Source organism: Dasypus novemcinctus, chromosome 21, assembly GCF_030445035.2.
Source record: "Dasypus novemcinctus isolate mDasNov1 chromosome 21, mDasNov1.1.hap2, whole genome shotgun sequence".
Classification (NCBI taxonomy): domain Eukaryota; kingdom Metazoa; phylum Chordata; class Mammalia; order Cingulata; family Dasypodidae; genus Dasypus; species Dasypus novemcinctus.
Genome location: NC_080693.1, coordinates 28377059 through 28395559, shown reverse-complemented (window position 1 = coordinate 28395559; position 18501 = coordinate 28377059). Strand labels below are relative to the sequence as shown.

At 38.2% G+C, this 18501-nt stretch overlaps 1 protein-coding gene across 1 annotated transcript in view; it reads right to left on the bottom strand.

Annotated features, from left to right (window-relative positions):
- Positions 1-18501, bottom strand: part of UBE2G1 (ubiquitin conjugating enzyme E2 G1) — a 117628-nt gene continuing 99127 nt past the window's right edge. Inside the window, exons 5-6 of the mRNA XM_023584215.2 lie at positions 14913-15036; positions 1-3015 (exon numbers count right to left, since the gene is read on the bottom strand). Coding sequence (XP_023439983.2) covers positions 14950-15036 — 87 coding nt within the window. The 3' untranslated portion in view covers positions 1-3015; positions 14913-14949. The remainder of the gene's footprint in view (positions 3016-14912; positions 15037-18501) is intronic.

The following is an 18501-nucleotide window of genomic DNA, read 5'->3' as shown; positions in this document are numbered from 1 at the left end:
TACAGCCTCTAAGTCATCATTTATTGATTTATAGAGCACCCATCACATGATTGAGGTGCTTTACAATACAGTAAACATCACAACAGAACTCACATAGTTAAATACAGTCAACAAATTACAGAACTAAAAAAAAAAAAAAAAAAAACTGGAATGAAGCAACGTTATGTCAAATTTTAAAGATGCTGAGAAGTGGCAGTACAAAAAAAAGTTAATTCCACCAATTGGACACCAGATGGGCAAAGATACACAGGCACCACAACCCAAAGTGGGTAGATTTGTAGAGGGCAAGCAAGCATATAAAATAAAATTTCACAACCAAGAATGAAGGCCATTAAAGATACTACATGACTCTCAAGTAATCACAGAACTAGTGGAATAACCTAACAAAGATAATACCTTATAATGACAAGGAAACCAACCTTGTATGTATTTTGAACTCACAAGAGCAGGCCAGAAAGCCACTGGGATCATCTGTCCCATTATGAGCACAGACTGAAATCTATAAGCCTCACAAGAACTTGGGATAAATTTAGGAAACAGAAGTTTTACAATCCATGAAACTACATAGATGTTGTTGATGGTTGGCACAAGGTTAAGGGGGAAAAATCCTTTTCCTAAAGCAGAGAGGAATCACCTCACACTAATGATGAGGCACTGGGCCAGTGTCACCTGAGTGTGGTTTAATACCAAATAGAGGCATTTAAATTCCATTGTCAGGTGAATACTGAGAAAGGCACAGATGACACCTCTGACAGAGGAAAAGAAGTCATAAACTATGTTTCAGTATGTTGCACTGTCAGAGCACCAGGTAGAAAGGGGTGTAGAGAGATGAACACTCATTCCTTGCTTTCCCTTCCACTTCCCCAGATCTAGCCCTAAAAAAACACACCACATTCATGGTTACACCAAAGTAACTGCATTAAAGTGGCACTTAATGTTCAATAATAGTTGTCCCTGAGTTACTAAGTCATTTGCTACTCCCAGGAGAACCAAATCGCTTTGACTTGGCAGATTACCAGCAGAATTACAGCAATAGGAGAGCAAAATTCAGACTTCATCTTGCCACAAGCAACCACTATGTGAACATTTTCTGATTTAAGTAAAAAGGACTGCATTCCAAGTCCCAGACAAGTGTACAGTGCTGACACTTGGGGGCAACAATTTTGAGAGTCTTTGAAAAAAAAGTCACAAAAGAACTTCTGAAGAAAACTGGGCTCCAATGAATCAAATCAACAAATCTACATTTATAGTTACTACATATTTACGAATTTTTATAATGCTTCAGAGTGAAGAACACACTGGGATTTAGAAAACTCACTCTCTACTTGGACTAAACCCTCAACCATTTTACTTCTGCTTAAGAAGGTCATGCAAAGCTTGTAGAGGCCTGAACTATGAGCAGACATCCTTTCCCTCTTCTGTCAAAGCACTTCTCCAAAACCTACTGAGCAGAGATGCACTAATTCTCACTGATTCTCACAAACATAATGTTCCATCTGGTACACCTCAAGGTCTAGCCCTTATATGCCAAAGACTACTCCCCATTTCCAGCCTCACAACAAACAGCAGAGCCTAGCCCTGCCTTTAACACTGCACATGCTCATTTTACCATTTTCTGAAGTTGTTTTAGAAAACTGTATGATATGAAATGCATTTATGCTCAAATATTAATCAAATCTACTATGTCTGAGACAGAACCTTTGTGTCAAATGGCAAACCATTTACCCCTTTAATGCTTTTATATTCACCTAAGAATCTAGGTATAACCCAATACATATACTGCTAGGGTCATGTGATTTTTCAAGTATTGAGTTTGTTTGCATAAGGAATCAACCTGAGATTTTTCTAACCTGCACTTCTCTGGCATTCTGTTTTATAACCTTCATTAAATACAATAAAAGCCAACAAATTGACCATTATTGGAAAAAAATTATATTTTGGAAGAACTCACTACATAAGGAGACAGAATTCCAAAATCAAATTACATGAAAATATACATCACAATTTCTTTGTACAATAGGTGAGAAAAATCTGCAGTGTAGAAGAATAGAGGCAAAGAATTCAGAGGGGCCATGGAGAAGGTTATGAAGGTAAACCGTACTTTTAATAGCAAACCCAGAAATTGAGTAGAAAGCCTATAGCTGTGCATGCTTTATTTATTTAACCTTAACATAGGCAACTGGAAGGCAAAAGTGAAGCCAAATCAGAATTTTGTATTGTCTGGGGTAAATTTCCAATAAACTGAATATAGAACCAATGCTTTTTAGTTCTCAGGGGATAATGATGGGTTCAAGAGCTTTCAACAGCCAAAAATGTTATTGCTACATCCAATCCAAGAGATGGGTGCAACTAGAATACAAAAAGGACAAAGCACCTAGTGATGACCACTCTTTGGAAGTCATCATAAAAAATCAAGTAATTGCTTATTAAGTATTTTAATATTTGAACTAAATGATTGAGAACTTTCTGGCAGATAGACGGGATAAAAGCAAAGGGTAATGTGTCAAAACAAAGAAGATAACAAAAGTTTAGTAAGTGAAAAGAGTTTAATGATGCCTCAATGGTTTAAAAGGAAATTAATGGAAACTTTTAATCCTAATTGCTTTTCATTTGACATGCTTTAAGGAAGTCTTTTAAAACTGATAAGAAACAATAGGGAAAGAAAACCCGCTAAAATCTTTTAGAATTTACACGATTCTTATTCTACTACAAGAAAGCATTATTTGGTACAAGGTGTATTTGTGGATGTACATGAACAGTATATATATTATCCGGATCATGTTGTGCTATGTACAGGTCTTTACAATTCTTCCTGAAGGTTAAAACAGTTCATTAGAATTCAAAATGCGTAATCATCTGTAAGTTGGCACTTGTTAGGCTCTTGTCAGCATTGATAACTGGCATGTTTTATTGCAGCCCAGTTCCAGCCAGTGTTTGCCAACTTGTTACATCAGAAGTCCAGCAATAGGTGGGTAGAGTGCAGGAAAAACAGTGCCATGTTTCTCAATTGGAGACCTACAATAAAACAAACGGCATTTTATAATCAGTTTATAAATTACAGAAGAATATATGAATCATTTAGAAATTTTTATTTATAAATTTTTTAGTTCCTCAGTTGTACTGGCCACATTTCAAGTGCTAAATAGCCACACAGGCTGCCATAATGTACAGACCATATAGAATAATTCCATCATCAAAGAAAATTTTACTGGACAACACTGATTTAGGTTTTTCCAATACTCCAAATGTCTTTCCATTTATATTACATTTAGAATTTTTAAAATGGAAGAATTATTTAAAGCCAATTGATTTGGGAATTTATAAATATTTGGGGATATTCAGAGAAGCAATTTAAGATTGCCAGACTTTTCAATTTTCTAAATTCTAATCTAACCCTCTAAGTTCAGTCCAAACCCATTTTTCTCCCTGGAGCCTCCCTCACCCCATCCCAATGACAGTTGTCTAATTGTTTTGTATCCGCTGATCTCATGTCCTCAATTAGATTGAAAGTCAAGAACCACACCCAAATTTTAAAAACTACCATCTTATTCAGTGTTTACTATGTACCAAGTAGCACGCTAAATGCCTCAAAAACTTCTCATTTAATGCTCACAATCATCATATGAAAAGTAGTTTTTTTTCCTGTTTTGCAGAGAAAAGTAAGACAACATCACACTGGCTAAATCAGGGACAGTTTCCTGCCTAAAAAATTAGGGAAACACTGGGCTCAAGTTAAAAAAAAAAAAGTATTATTTAACCATTGGACTTTCCAGAGTCTTTATTCTATTAATGTGCACTACTCTGAATATTTGTTCGGGCGGTGTAAGGGCACAGCAGGAATGAGAACACCTATTACATCTTTAGATCAAGTGTTCCAAAGAACCTAGAAATATGCTGCCACACACAATGTTGAGCACAAATTCAAAGACAAGATGATTGTGAATTCAAGGGTTATAATTTAAAATTCCTGACAAAGAAGCCATTTAGAGTTAAAACAAACTCTATCTTAGATCAGATACGTTAAAAGTTTACTTTGTCTTCTAAAAATTGCCCTAACTGAATCATGCCAAACCTCTGTTGTGAGTAAAAAGAAAGTTGTGGGCAAATCTGCAGTGCCTATTTCTATAATTTAGACAAGTATAGATCACAAGAGGTAGAGCTACTGCTAAATGTCTTTCCAAAGGACTGTACCAAACAATGTAAATGTCCCCCAGAAAAGCATGAAACGCAGCAAATTTGAATCTATTACCTTTACCAGGATGAGTTTCTACCATTTACACATACATAGACATGTGCATAAGTATTTCATTAGAAAATCAAGGACATCTACTGAAACTCAAGAGACATTGTTATAGAGTAGATATTGTAATGTTTAGGTAATTTGACTTGAATATTTTTCCAAAAAGTATGACACGTCCAAATTAATCCCTGGTCAATCAATTCCTCACTGCTGAATGAGAAGTTGCATTCAGTAATCACTCCCCATGACAAACCATGAGAAATTTCAAGGCTACAAAAGAACCATTTAAAAACAGTTTTTGTGTGAGGTTTTAAAGAAAATCCCCCAGAGAAGACTGAATGCATAAAGTCATTAAATATCTACAATCAGGAAACCCAGCCTTTTAATAGTGAGGACCCAGCTTTAAATAGCATTAGCTTCTTCAGCAGGAATAGGAAAATACTGATGATGATTCTAAATAGAGAAAAAGTCTCAGTACAGAAAATGCAAGTTTGTCTTTCTTTTCTCTAGAAAGATAAATGTGAAAACGAAATTACATGAATAACAATACTCTAAATAAATGGTGTTAACCTGACAGTTGCTTATATTTTTAAGCATATCCCATTTCTAACTTAGATATATCTGCCTGTTTTTAAAACTGCACATATTTGTTAATTGAAATCATACCAACTGCATGTCTTATATGAAAGAATCCACATGTCTAATTTTACTGCATATCTTTTCCTACCAGTTCCTGATTTTTAACCTACAAATCTGGAGATGGTTCACCTCCAAAGGACTTAAAGTATTCCATTTATTTCTAAATTTAAACCAAATCATTAATTTCCTAAGGCCAAAGCATAATCTTTTCAAAATGCCTAAAAACTACATAACTCATGCATGTTTCAAATCAGAAAGCATTATTTGTTGTTAACTCATTACCTTTCATACAGATGCTTCCAACATTTCCAATTCATACTATACTGCCCACCCAGTGTACTATCAGACAGAAACCACCTCCTCATCAATTCATTTCCCAAAACTGATCTCTTCTTACTTCTTTTCCTTAAATCATGATATTGCTGGCCACACATACCCTACTTTCTTTCTGAGGTTTGTAAACTCTTCTTCCTATGACCATGTTTCCACATGTGTCTGTCTCTGTTTTGTTCCCTAAATATGGAAATTGAATAGAATAAAAAACCCAGAGTAATTGTTGGCTGGCAACATGGGTTAAGCAACAATGTATCAATTAAATGTGTTGAGAAGACCCACCTTTGTACAATGCTCTAACACTTTAGGCAGGGAAAACATATTCAAAAAATGCTGGTATTATCTGATTAAAGAGATAAAACACTGAAAAAAGCAAACCAACTTCTCAAAACAGAAGTAAACAATCACCTAATAAGATGAATGAGAACTTTGGAGTCACTTTAGTCCACATGATTTATATCAAAATGTACATCCCAGAGCTGTGAATCCTGTATGAGTATGTAGCAGTTTGATATTGTTTATGAATTCCAAAAATAGATATTGGATTATGTTTGTGAACTGGTCTATTCCTCTGGGACTGGTTCGGATTCAGAGGTTTCACTTTTACTTGATCAAATAACAACTAAGGCTTTGACTGGGCCACTTCAGTAGGACATTGAGTCCTACTAACCCACCAAGGGGGCAAGGATCATAGAGAAAACAACATGGCAGAGGAGAAAAGTTAAGGGTTTTGATCTTGGAGCCTGAGATGTAAGCATACAGAGAAGGCTCCATTAGACATGGCAGAGACCCTGGGAAGAGAGACAGGCTGTTCACCTGACAGTTTAGAGCTGACCTTGTGAAGAGAGCAGAGCAGCTGAGCCCAGAGAGAAACGAGCCCTGGAGAGAGACTAGACTTGTCCCAGCCTGCAGCTGAGACTGGAAGAAGCTGGGACTACGGAGCCTTGGGAGGGGAAGGAAGACTAAACTGTAGCAGACATAACCTGCCATCTTGTGTCAACATGTGGCAAAAGACTTTGGTGAAGGAAGTAATTTACCTTTATAGCCTGGTAACTGTAAACTTCTATCCCAAATAAATAGCCTTTATAAAAGTCAACAGATTTCTGGTATTTTGCATCAGCACCCCACCCTTTTGGCTGACTAATATACAGTACCATTGCTTTCTCTACCTATAAACACCCATCTCCTGACTTCTAGGAGTAGAGGATGATATTTGTTGAAGAACCTATCATGTTAGCAAATATGAGTATTAAATCTTTCCAGAAAATTAGATTAAGGAGAAAGCTAGGAATAGTTTTATGTACTGTGAAAACATAAGAAAAAAACACAGCTAACTCCTAATAGCCCTATTAATAATATAGGGCAAAGGGGAGGAATGAGGGGTTAAGCACAGGAAGTTTATACCATTCACAGGTAATCCCGGTACACCCTCCACACACACCTTTCTTATTAAAAGTATATCAAAAGGATCAAAGGAGTCAAAAGGATCACTACAACAGATCACCCGTAACAGTGGATGCCCAAGAATAAGATGGATAAGCTCCTGAAGCAGATTGGGTAGTTTTTGCTTTTCTATATAATCTTACTACAACACAGGAGCTCAAAAAGGCTCAACAATCCAAGGAGCCTTGATTTTAAGGAAATGTGGGTAAGATGTGGTCCAATCCTTAAATTTTAGGTTGATCTCTCAGATTGAAGACTGAAATAAATATTATTAAATAATCTTTTCTAGGTAAAGAAAAAATGTAGCCCTCCTGAGGTATGACTATGATACCCATCAAGGACTCAGCCATCTTGGATAACCACTTATTCCAAATGTGGTCTCAAATAAGAAATGGAGACTATATGGTTGCATTGGAAAAACCGAAGCCATGTATGTGCAGCTATTTAATCTTATTTCTGAGAAATGATTCTGGATTCACTCACACACATGTGCAGCTACGTAATACAGGAAATCTTCTGACTATAACAGGCTGGTATCCCCAGGTCAGGTTCCCTGGGAAACAGATTCTGGGAAGAGATTTATTTGTACAAGATTTACTGGGAGGTGCTCCAAGAAACAAGAATGAGGGAAGTAGGATAAGGCAGAAGGAGAAGATAAGCTGAGAGATCAGCTGAAACACAGGGTTCCTTGAGTCCTACACTTCAATGGCTTTGCAGAGAATTCCCAAACTGAGGCAAGGGGGTTAATGTCCAAGCCTTTGTACTAAACTGTATCACCCCTCAAACTGACTAGTCATTGGATACAGATGATGCCTAGGGAGGGACTAACCCAGGCAAGTCATTCTTTTTAGCTGAGGATAATTCCTAGAGAGAAACTCAGCTCTGACTTATCAGAAGGCAACACTCCCAGCTGTTTGTGGTATGTACAGCTTCCTTAAGGGAAGGAATCAGGGCAGGAGACTATAATACACACTACAACTAGCTTGCCCTCTTACTCTCTCACTTGCTCCCTCTGATGAAGCCAACTGCCATCTTACAAGCTGACCTATGAAGAGGCCCACATTAGAAACAACTGAGAGTGGCCTACAGCCTACGGCTTATAGTCAGTGGGGAATTAAATCCTGCCAATCACCACCTGAGTGAGCTTGGAAGCAGATCCAACCTCAGTATAGTTTTATGCTTTATGACTCAACTTTGTGATTGCAGCGCCAGTCAACACCCTTATTGGAGTTTTGAGAAAGACCCAGATCAGGAGGACTCAATTAAATCACACCCAGAGCTCATCTCAGGCCTACATAAAGTATGAGAGAATAAATGTTCTTAAACCACTAAGTTTAGGGTAGCTTGTTACATGCGCAGTGGTATAGAAAGTGGCCATATTGCTGGTCTGGGGAAAAGGAAAGATTTGTTTCTCTTCCTTTCTCTCCTCTTCCCATCCCACACTTGAACTAAAAGATAGGTAAGACTACTTATTACTAATCTCTACATGGGAAGAGGTAGAAACACTGATAAAAGCAGAGTAAAGAAATTATGGGCCAAGTAACATATACAATACTTCCATTTTTAGAACACATAATCATGGATTTTGGTGTATACTTTTTAAACAATTTTAAATTAATTCAACCCAAACAGATAGTACACTCTTCAAGGGTTTATTGTGGGTTTTATTTCATATCCATATCCTATTACATGACTAGAGGTATTGAGGATGCTCAGAAAGGTGTGTGACAAGCCATGAAAAAAGCCAGCTGTTAAGTCTGAGTGACAGGCCAAATTTAACACAAGACAACAGGTTTCTATCATAAGGCTTAAACCTAAAAATTATGTAATGACAGTGACATTTAAAAATTATGTGGGCACCTCAAAAAAAAAAAAAAAAGACTGACCAATTTATTCAAACACTTGATTGCCTGCATCATACCATACTCTGTGCATCATCACGTGGAAGAATACAACATAGTTGTGACTTTTAAATCCAATTTTCAAGTGATTTCATTTTTAATTCAACCCAGACAGTGGGGTCAGCTGCTTACTGAGATTATTTCTCAACTGACTCATTGTATATATAATGAGAGAAGTAAAACAAGTTCATAAATGACTGAAAGATAGACTGTAAATACCACAGATCAGAAAAGGAAAATTCTCCCAACAGTAACTGGAATTTGAAATGGGCCTCATCTCAACAAGTGGCAAAAGAAGTAGAAGACAAATATTCCAGACTACTGCCATAGGAACTGGCTTACTGATACTGAAATACTTGCTGAATGAAATGTGGAATGCATTACAGAAAGAGGAGGTCTATATAGGAAAGATAGGGAAATACTAGTTATTTTTAGGAAACTGACAATAGACAAGAAATACACTGGATATTTGAATGCCAGTTTAAGAAGTCTGCACATTATTCATTAAGCCAGTATTTTCCAAAGAATGTTTGTCTCCCTACCCATAGGTGGGCCAGACAGTCCTGATGAGCTTCAAACTGATGATAAAATACAAATTCCTGGGAAAAAGATGTGGCTCAAGCAATTGGGCTCCCATTTACCACATAGGAGGTCCAGGGTTCAATACCAAGGGCCTCCTGATGAAGGCGAGTTGGTCCACATGGAGTGCTGGCCCATGTGGAGAGCTGGCCCACGTGGAGAGATGACACAGCAAGTTGACACCACAGAAAGAGACACAGAGGAGAGATAACAAGAGATGCAGCAGACCAGGGAGCTGAGGTGGCCCAAGAGAATGATCACCTCTCCCCCACTCCAGAAGGTCCCAGGATTGGCTCCCAAAGCCACCTAATGAGAATACAAGCAGACACAGAACACACAACGAATGGACACAAAGAGCAGACAATGGAGGGAGGGGGGAAAATCAATCAATCAATCAGTCTTTTAAAAAAACACCAATTCCCTTCTTCAGTTTATCAATGAAAAACACATAGTTCCCAGGACTATAATTTTTTCACCCAAGTCTGAGGTTAATAGTAACCTGAGGGAACCGGACTTGACCCAGTGGTTAGGGCATCTGTCTACCACATGGGAGGTCCACGGTTCAAACCCCAGGTCTCCTTGACCGGAGTGCAGCTGGCCCACATGCAGTGATGATGCACGCAAGGAATGCCCTGCCACGCAGGGGTGTCCCTGCGCAGGGGAGCCCCATATACAAGAGTGCGCCCTGTAAGGAGAGCCACCCAGCGCAAAAGAAAGTGCAGCCTGCCCAAGAATGGCGCTGCACATGTGGAGAGCTGACACAACAAGATGAAACACAGATTCCCATGCCGCTGACAACAACAGAAGCAGACAAACAACACGCAGCAAACAGACACAGAGAACAGACAACTGGGGCGGGGGGGGGAGGGGAGAAAAATAAATAAATCTTAAAAAAAAATAGTAACCTGAAAAAGTGAGGAACAGTAACTAAAATAAATCATTTAATAAAATTAATGTATTACTAATTTCATTTAAGACTGTTCAACCAAGAACTCCAGCTGACACACACTTTTGCAACAGTGCAAATGCATGCACAAAATTATCCTGAGTACTTGGAACTTCTAAGGAGGTTTGCTGCACTAACAGTATTGTCCAATGTTAGTCAAGATTTCTGATTGGGAAACGGACTTTGGCCCAGTGGTTAGGGCGTCCGTCTACCACATGGGAGGTCCGCGGTTCAAACCCCGGGCCTCCTTGACCCGTGTGGAGCTGGCCCATGCGCAGTGCTGATGCGCGCAAGGAGTGTCATGCCACACAGAGGTGTCCCCCGCGTAGCGGAGCCCCACGCGCAAGGAGTGCACCCATAAGGAGAGCCGCCCAGCGTGAAGGAGGGAGCAGCCTGCCCAGGAATGGCGCCGCCCACACTTCCCAAGCCGCTGACGACAACAGAAGCGGACAAAGAAACAAGACGCAGCAAAAAGACACAGAAAACAGACAACCGGGGGAGGGGAGGGGAATTAAATAAATAAAAATAAATCTTAAAAAAAAAAAAAAAAAAGATTTCTGATTGCTGCTTTCTTACTCTCTAAGTTATTCTAAGTTTAATTATTAGCAGTGTACTATATTGCTTTTAATTAACCTAGTCTATGCAATAAAATAAGTTTGATTAACATTATAGGTAAGTGGACCTTAATCTTATTAAATATAAGACATATATATACTTATTAAGTATAAGAACCATATATATGGTTCAAATATAAATCAACTCTAATCCTACTAGTAAAGCAGATAATACACAAACCCTCCCTTAATTTGTTTGTGACACTCCATTAGTATTCTTTAAATAATTTGCAATATATTATCAAGAAAATGTAATAAAATTCTAGATTTCCTAAATTTATAAAGTACTATCTATATTTATAAGGTAAAATGATACATAAGTTTAGGCTTAAATATGATTATTTTGTTTCTCTTCATGTCTTAGCTCTTTTCTGACTAGAAAACAGGTATGAGTAAAGAAAACAAGTCCAGATACTCTTTGTTGTTTCTAAGAGGGTGTCATACACATAAAATAACAAATCCATAAGCTGAGCTGTGTGAAGACTAACATGGCAACTGTATCTAGGACGAAGATCTAGGATAAGGTGCGGGCAGTTACAAAAGATGCTGCACATCAGGAGACTAAGAAGAGTTTAGTAAACAAGAACTGGATCTAAGATGGTGGCAAGTAAGAATCAAAGAAGGGGAAAGATCAGATCCAAGGACCACTGACTAAGATGTGAGGGAGATACCAGATATGATAATGAAGTAAGGACAAGATTATTAGCAAAAATAGAACAAAATTAAACAGGGTAGGTATAAACAAGATGGTGAAAAACAGAAGTAATCTGGAGGCTGCAATATTATTGGTATATTTGGGAGTAATAAGAAAGAGGTTTAATTTTCAGCATATTGAACTTCAAGATTATCAAAAGGAGATCTAAAAGTACATATAATATCTTATCAGAAACAAGAGACAGAAAACATGAAAACAGGGTGAGTAGACTGGCTTAAGCCTGACTTCTGATTTGCATCTTTGTATTTGAAATATTTAGTCCTAAAAACAAATAAAAATAAAGACAGGGAAGGAGCTGTGGCTCAATCAGTTGGGCTCCCATCTACCACATGGGAGGCCCTGGGTTCGCGTCCCGGGGCCTCCTTATGAAGGCAGGCTCGCCCACACGCTGCAGATAGCCGCCAGCTCGCAAGTGCCGTGGAGAGCCACCAGCCCGCAAGTGCTGTGGAGAGCCATCTTAGCAAGGTGATGCAGCGAAAAAGGGAGACAAGTAAAAAAACACAGAAGAGTGTGCAGCGAATGGACACAGAGAGAGCAGACAGCAAGCAAGCCGCAAGTGAGGAGAGGAAATAAAATAAATAAATATAGACACAGAAGAACGCACAGCGAATGGACAGAGAGCAGACAGCATGCAAAAAAGCCATGGGGGGTGGGGGTGGGGGATAAAATAAAAACAAACTAACAAATAAATAAATAAAGACAGTGTGATATTGGTTCAGGGATAGACAAACCAACCCATGAAAAAAACAGAAAGCCCAGAAATAAATCCACACATACCTGGAAATATGATTTTATAAAAAAAGTGTCATTGAATATCAGTGGTTAGTGGATGAACTTGTTAAGAAATGGTGTCATCAATAGTTATACAGATAGAGGGGAAATGAAGATGAACCCCTACCTCTCACCATATACAGAGGCAACACTATAAAACTATAAACTACATATAAAATAAAAGCACTTTTTTTTTTTTTTAGAAGGAGGTACTGGGGATTGAACTCAGGACTTTATACATAGAAAGCAGGCACTCAATACACTCAATACTCCCCAGAACAGAAGCTTCTTTTTTTTTCTTCACTTTACAAAAGTTGTTTCATGTGTTAGAAAATGTACAGACATAATTACATCAGCATTTTTACTTACACAATATATTATGTTGACAAAGCACTGGGCCCAATTCTATCTAATGGTAATATGATCCAGTTAGGAATTGTTAACTAAGACACACTAAGTAAAATCCATAAAGGAAAGGATTTCCTTCAACTGCATTAAAAGTAAGAACCTCTATTCATCCAAATGTACCATAAAGAAAGCAAAATGATAAACCTACAAATCAACAACCTAACAGAAAAATAGTCCAAAGATCTGAACAAGCATTTCACAAAAGAAACATCAAAGGCCAATGTGGTAGTCTGAGTGTTTTGTGGACCCAGAAATTTATGATCTAAAATTGGTCCATTCTTGGGTGTGGGACCCTTTGAGGGCCATTTGATTGGACCGCTTCAGTGAGGCATAGCCCAGGGTGGGTCTTGGTCCTTTTGCTGGAGTCCTTTATAAAGGGAGAGAAGACACTGCAGAAACAGAGAGGAACACCCAGGAGTTGAGAAAGAAGGTCCCAAGAGCCAGAAGCAGAAATCAATGGAACATAGAAACTAAGAGGAGCCATTGAAGCCAGAAGCTGAAAGCAACGAGCCTGGAAGAAAGGGAATAGACAAAACAAATGCTGCCACATGCCTGACTGCCCAAAGCTGCAGCCTGGGGAGAAAGCATCTCCTGACAATGCCTTGATTTGGACATCATCACAGCCTCAGAACTGTAAGCTTGTAAGTTAATAAACCCCCAATATAAAAGCCAACCCATTTCTGGTATATTACCTTGGCAGCCTTTAGCAAACTAAAACTGTCAAACATGTAATGATGCACAAACTTCACTGATCACGTGGAAAATGCGCATTAAGGTCACAATGACATTTAGTCCTCCAGTTAAAAATTTTCCAAAGTCTTATAAAACAAGTTCTGCTTATACCTTTAATTCAACGATTTCACCCCATCCTAGAGAAACTCTTACAGTTTATGTGCAATAGAAAATCAAGAATAGCTACTCTTTATAGCAAGGAATTCATACATTCTAATACCACATCTGTACAGTTCAAAAATATGCAATACATTGCTTAAGAATAAAAACTTGGTAAAATTATGAAGAAAAGGAATGGTAAACATAGAAAGAACTGGGAATTTGAGAAGATGGGATAGGGGGAAACGCATCCAGGGGATGTAAAAGAGAATGGTAATGTTCTTTTTCTTAAACTTGGTGGTGAGTACCATGATCTCTGATTCTTTAGACATTTCAGAAATAGTTTTCATCACTTAAGTATTTAATTTTTTAAAAAGAAACCAGATAATTAAATGCCACATGTGTGGTCAATTCATCTAGACTGTATATCCTTCTTTAAAGTCAGGCCTGCTATCTTTGATTCCTTGTTAGATCTAAGATAAACTGCAATCAGATGTTTTACAATAAAAGGGAAATTTCTCCCACTGGTCCCATCAGTAACAAACAAGTAACTAACAAGAAGATAAAGACCAACTAAACAAGAAAGGTAAACATTTAATGGTCTTGGCCATATATTATGAAAACAATCTTTAAAAAATAGAAAACAAATTTAAATCACCCTTTATCATACATAATAGAATCTGAAAAGGAATAAGAAACCCAGCAATGGTCAAGATGGGAGATCAAAAGGTAAAACAGTACTTTATCATTAGAAATAAGTACTTTATCATTAGAAACTTTACCATCAGTGAAAAAGAAACAGACCACACTAAACATTTTAACACAATATCTAATTAACACAATATCTGGCAAGTAGATTGGCTCAAGCAATTGAGCTCCTGCCTACCACATGGGAGGTCCCTGGTTCAGTTTCTGGTGCCTCCTAAAGAAGACAGTGAACTTGCTGTGAAAGACAGGCACAGCAAGCCAACACAACAAGAGACACAAGAAGAAAAAACATAATGAGAGACACAACAAAAGCAGGGAACAGAGGTTCCCGGTACCTCCTAAAGAAGATGAGCAAGACAGCAATCTGATATGACGAGCAGGTGCATCAAAGTGACTTGACAATAGACACAAGAAGAAAAACATAATAAGAGATACAACAAAGCAGGGAACAGAGGTGGCTCAAGCAATTAGGTGCCTCCCTTCCATATCAGAGGTCCCAGGTTTGGTTCCTGGTGCCTCCTAAAGAAACAAAGAACAGAGACAGCAAGTGTAAACAACAAGGGGGTGGGAAGAAGTAAATAAACAAAAATAAATCATCTGGGTTTACTTAACAAGACAGCAAACATATTACACTGTAGCCTCCAGAACCAGCAGGCTACTATAAAATATTACTAAAATACGAAACCTATGAAAACAAGCAACTCAAATACCCAAACCACCCGATTTCCAAAAACTTATATGGCATAAAAACAAAACAGTAGTATGATTTTTAAAATGAACTTACCCTGAAATAAGTGAAGTTACTAACTGCTGAATAAATGTCACTCAAAAGCAGTCTCTTGACTTTTTCTTACACAACGAGCAACTTTCCTCTTGAATTCTCCATTTCTGTCTTCCCTCCATTCCTTCTATAGGTAAAAAGTAATATCAAATGATTTTATGTGAATTCCCCTTATACTGTCAAATACTAATTTTAATATTGAATGCAATGCTTTGGCAATTTGTATACTTTTTAAAATGTTTACAAGTAGATAAGGTTAAAAAAAGGAGTCAAAATAATTTTGCAAACATTCTGCTGAAATAAAGGAGTAGAAATTTCCTATGCAAATAACCTGTACAGAAAAAATCTCTTAATAAAAGCAAAAGGTCATGAAGAATTTTAATGGTTTTGTATTACACTGAAAGAATCTACAATTTACAAATAAGACAATCAGCCTATCTGAAGGATTACCAACTCTGTTGCAAACAACGAGAAAATAAAGTGGATATAAAAGTGCCTCTGATATAAGGTATATGGGTGGGAAAATAGCTGGTTCACAATGAGATGATATTGAGTACTGTTTTCTAGTGCCAAAAGGGGGAAACAAGCAAACAAAGAAAAACAGATGACAGTTTCTTTATTACTGCCAGGAGCATTAAAATGGAACACAGGGAAATGGACTTTGGCCCAGTGGTTAGGGCGTCCGTCTACCACATGGGAGGTCCGCGGTTCAAACCCCGGGCCTCCTTGACCCGTGTGGAGCTGGCCATGCGCAGCACTGATGCGCGCAAGGAGTGCCGTGCCACGCAAGGGTGTCCCCCGCGTGGGGGAGCCCCACGCGCAAGGAGTGCGCCCGTGAGGAAAAGCCGCCCAGCGTGAAAAGAAAGAGCAGCCTGCCTAGGAATGGCGCCGCCCACACTTCCTGTGCCGCTGACGACAACAGAAGCGGACAAAGAAACAAGACACAGCAAATAGACACCAAGAACAGACAACCAGGGGAGGGGGGGAAATTAAATAAATAAATAAATCTTTAAAAAAAAAAAATGGAACACAAAGGAAAGCAGATGTAGCTCAAGGGGTTGAACGCCTGCTTCCCATGTACAATGTCCTGGGTTTGATCCCTGGTACCTCCTAAAAACAAAATAAACAAATGAAAAAACCAACTCTCTCCTTGGGGAGTGGCTATAGCTCAGTGGCTGAGCACCTGCTTTCCATGTACAAGGTCGTAGGTTCAATCCCCGGTACAACCTTTAAAAATAAAAAATAAGTAAGTAAGTAAGTAAATAAATAAATAAATAAATAAATAAATAGGATGTGGATGTTGCTTGACCAGTTGGGTATCCGCATCCCATGTCCTGGGTTTGGTTCCTGGTGCCCAAAAACAAACAAGCAAAACAAATGAAAAAAAAAAAGCTCAGAAAAGCTGATGTGGATCAATCAATGTTTGAGTGCTGGCTTCCCCACATACGAGGTCCCAAGTTCAATCTCTGGCCTTCACTACCTCAAACAAATAAAATAGCACCAAGGATAGTTCTGCAAGTGAACAGAACTGCTTTTACATGTAAATGTACATGGCAGGAAATTCTCACAAAAATGCCCAGCCTTTTTTTTGTGTGTGGAAAATCTTCCACAAAAAGCAAGACACACCAGTAAGCCAACTATTATAACACATTGTGAGATGAACTATGTGCCTCTCACAAAGTGACATGTACAGATCACTAAGGAACTATGGAGCAAGAGAACTAATTTAGGGCAGAAGATCAGGAAAGTCAGTTATCATCAGGCCTGGGGAAAAAAGTAGTTCTGAATACTTTGTGGGACTACTGGGAAAATATGAATATAAACTGGATATTTGAATATATATCAGGGAATTATAGTTTACTTGGTTAGGTATGATAATGGCATTGTGATTACATAGGAAAATGTCCTGATCTTTTGAAGATGTTTCTTGAACATGGGTAAAATGTTGTAATGTCTGTAATTACCTCATCATTTTTTATGTAAAAGAAACAAAAAGGCAATTCCATTTGTAGCAGTTTCATATGGTTATGAATTCCAAAAAAAGATACTGGATTATGTTTCTAATCTGATCTGTACCTGGGCCTGACTGAATTATGATTAAGGCTTTAACTGGCCCACGTCATTAGGGTACCAAGGGGCAGGAACTCAACAGATAAAAGGCATGGCAAAGGACAGAGTTGGGGGTTCTTAAAGTTGGAGTTTGATGCTGAAGTCTTAAGCTGGAACCCCGGGGAAAGAGAGCTGTTCGCCTGATAGCCTAGAGCTAACCTTGTCGAAAGAGGCAAAGCCTAGAGAGCCTCACAGTCTACAGCTGTCCTTTGGAGAAAACAGGAGCTGAGCCCAGAGGAAGCCAGGAAGCCTCGCAGATGTCAGCAGTCATCTTGCTCCAACATATGAAAACAGACTTTGGTGAGGGAAGTAACTTATGCTTTATGGCCTGGTATCTGTAAGCTCCTACCCCAAATAAATACCCTTTATAAAAACCAACCCATTTCTGGTATTTTGCATCAGCACCCCTTTGGGTGACTAATACACCATCCAAAGGGGAAAAGGACAATTTCAAGAGGGGAGGGATCACCCAAAACAATACTACGGTGAGAATTAAGTCATTTCAGTCAGAGAATTAAGACTGAAAACAGGAAGATCAGATAGGAAGTCATTATAATAATGTAGGTAAGAAAAAAAAGTAAAAGGACTCAAGTCAATGGCAGAAGAATGGATAAGAATTTAGAAACTTATATATATGTAATATGACTGAAATTTCCTGGTGACTGAGACAAGATTGGACAAGGATGATTTCTGGGGGAACAGCAGATTGGTAGATGACGATTCCAAAGTAGGAAATAGCTACTACAGCTACTATTCATTGGCTCCATTGTGCCACACACTGTGGATTATCAGAGAGGTGATGTTATTAGGCTCATTTTACATATATTGTTATATGAATTAGATAGAGCAATAAGTACATATATTTATCTCCTTTCTATCCTAAGATCCCATTAAAATTATCGTATCGGATTTTTTTTAAAGGTATAAAACCTCAACGAAGAAAATAGCATGGAAGTCAACCAATAATGGGGTAAGGGGAGGAATGACAACAAATTTATAGGAAACCAAAAGCAGATTGAGTTTTGAAACATATAGCAGAAGAAGAATTATAGCAGCCAAGAGAAGTCTCAGTGTAAAGAACCTAAAAAGGAAGAAGAAAGTATAGAATAGGTCACACAAAAATGGAGATGCAACTAACATTAACCTTCTCATGGTAACAATAAATGCTAAAAGATAAACTTTGTTGAAATTTGATCCCCCCCACCAGAATACTATAAACAAAGTTTCAGTCAAGTATAAGGATAGGATTAAAATGCTTTCAGTCATGTAAGGACTCAAGATTTAATTCCCTCATGTCCTTTCGAAGACATTACTTTAGGATGAAGTACAGCAAAAGGAGCATATCAACCAAGAAAGAGAAGAAATGAGATCCAGGAAACAAGATTCAATGCAGAAAAGTAATGAAGGGAGACCCAGGGAAGGTAGCAGAGTAACAGGTGGAGAAACAAATCTAGTTTGGACCAGAGGATGGAGGAAACCAAGA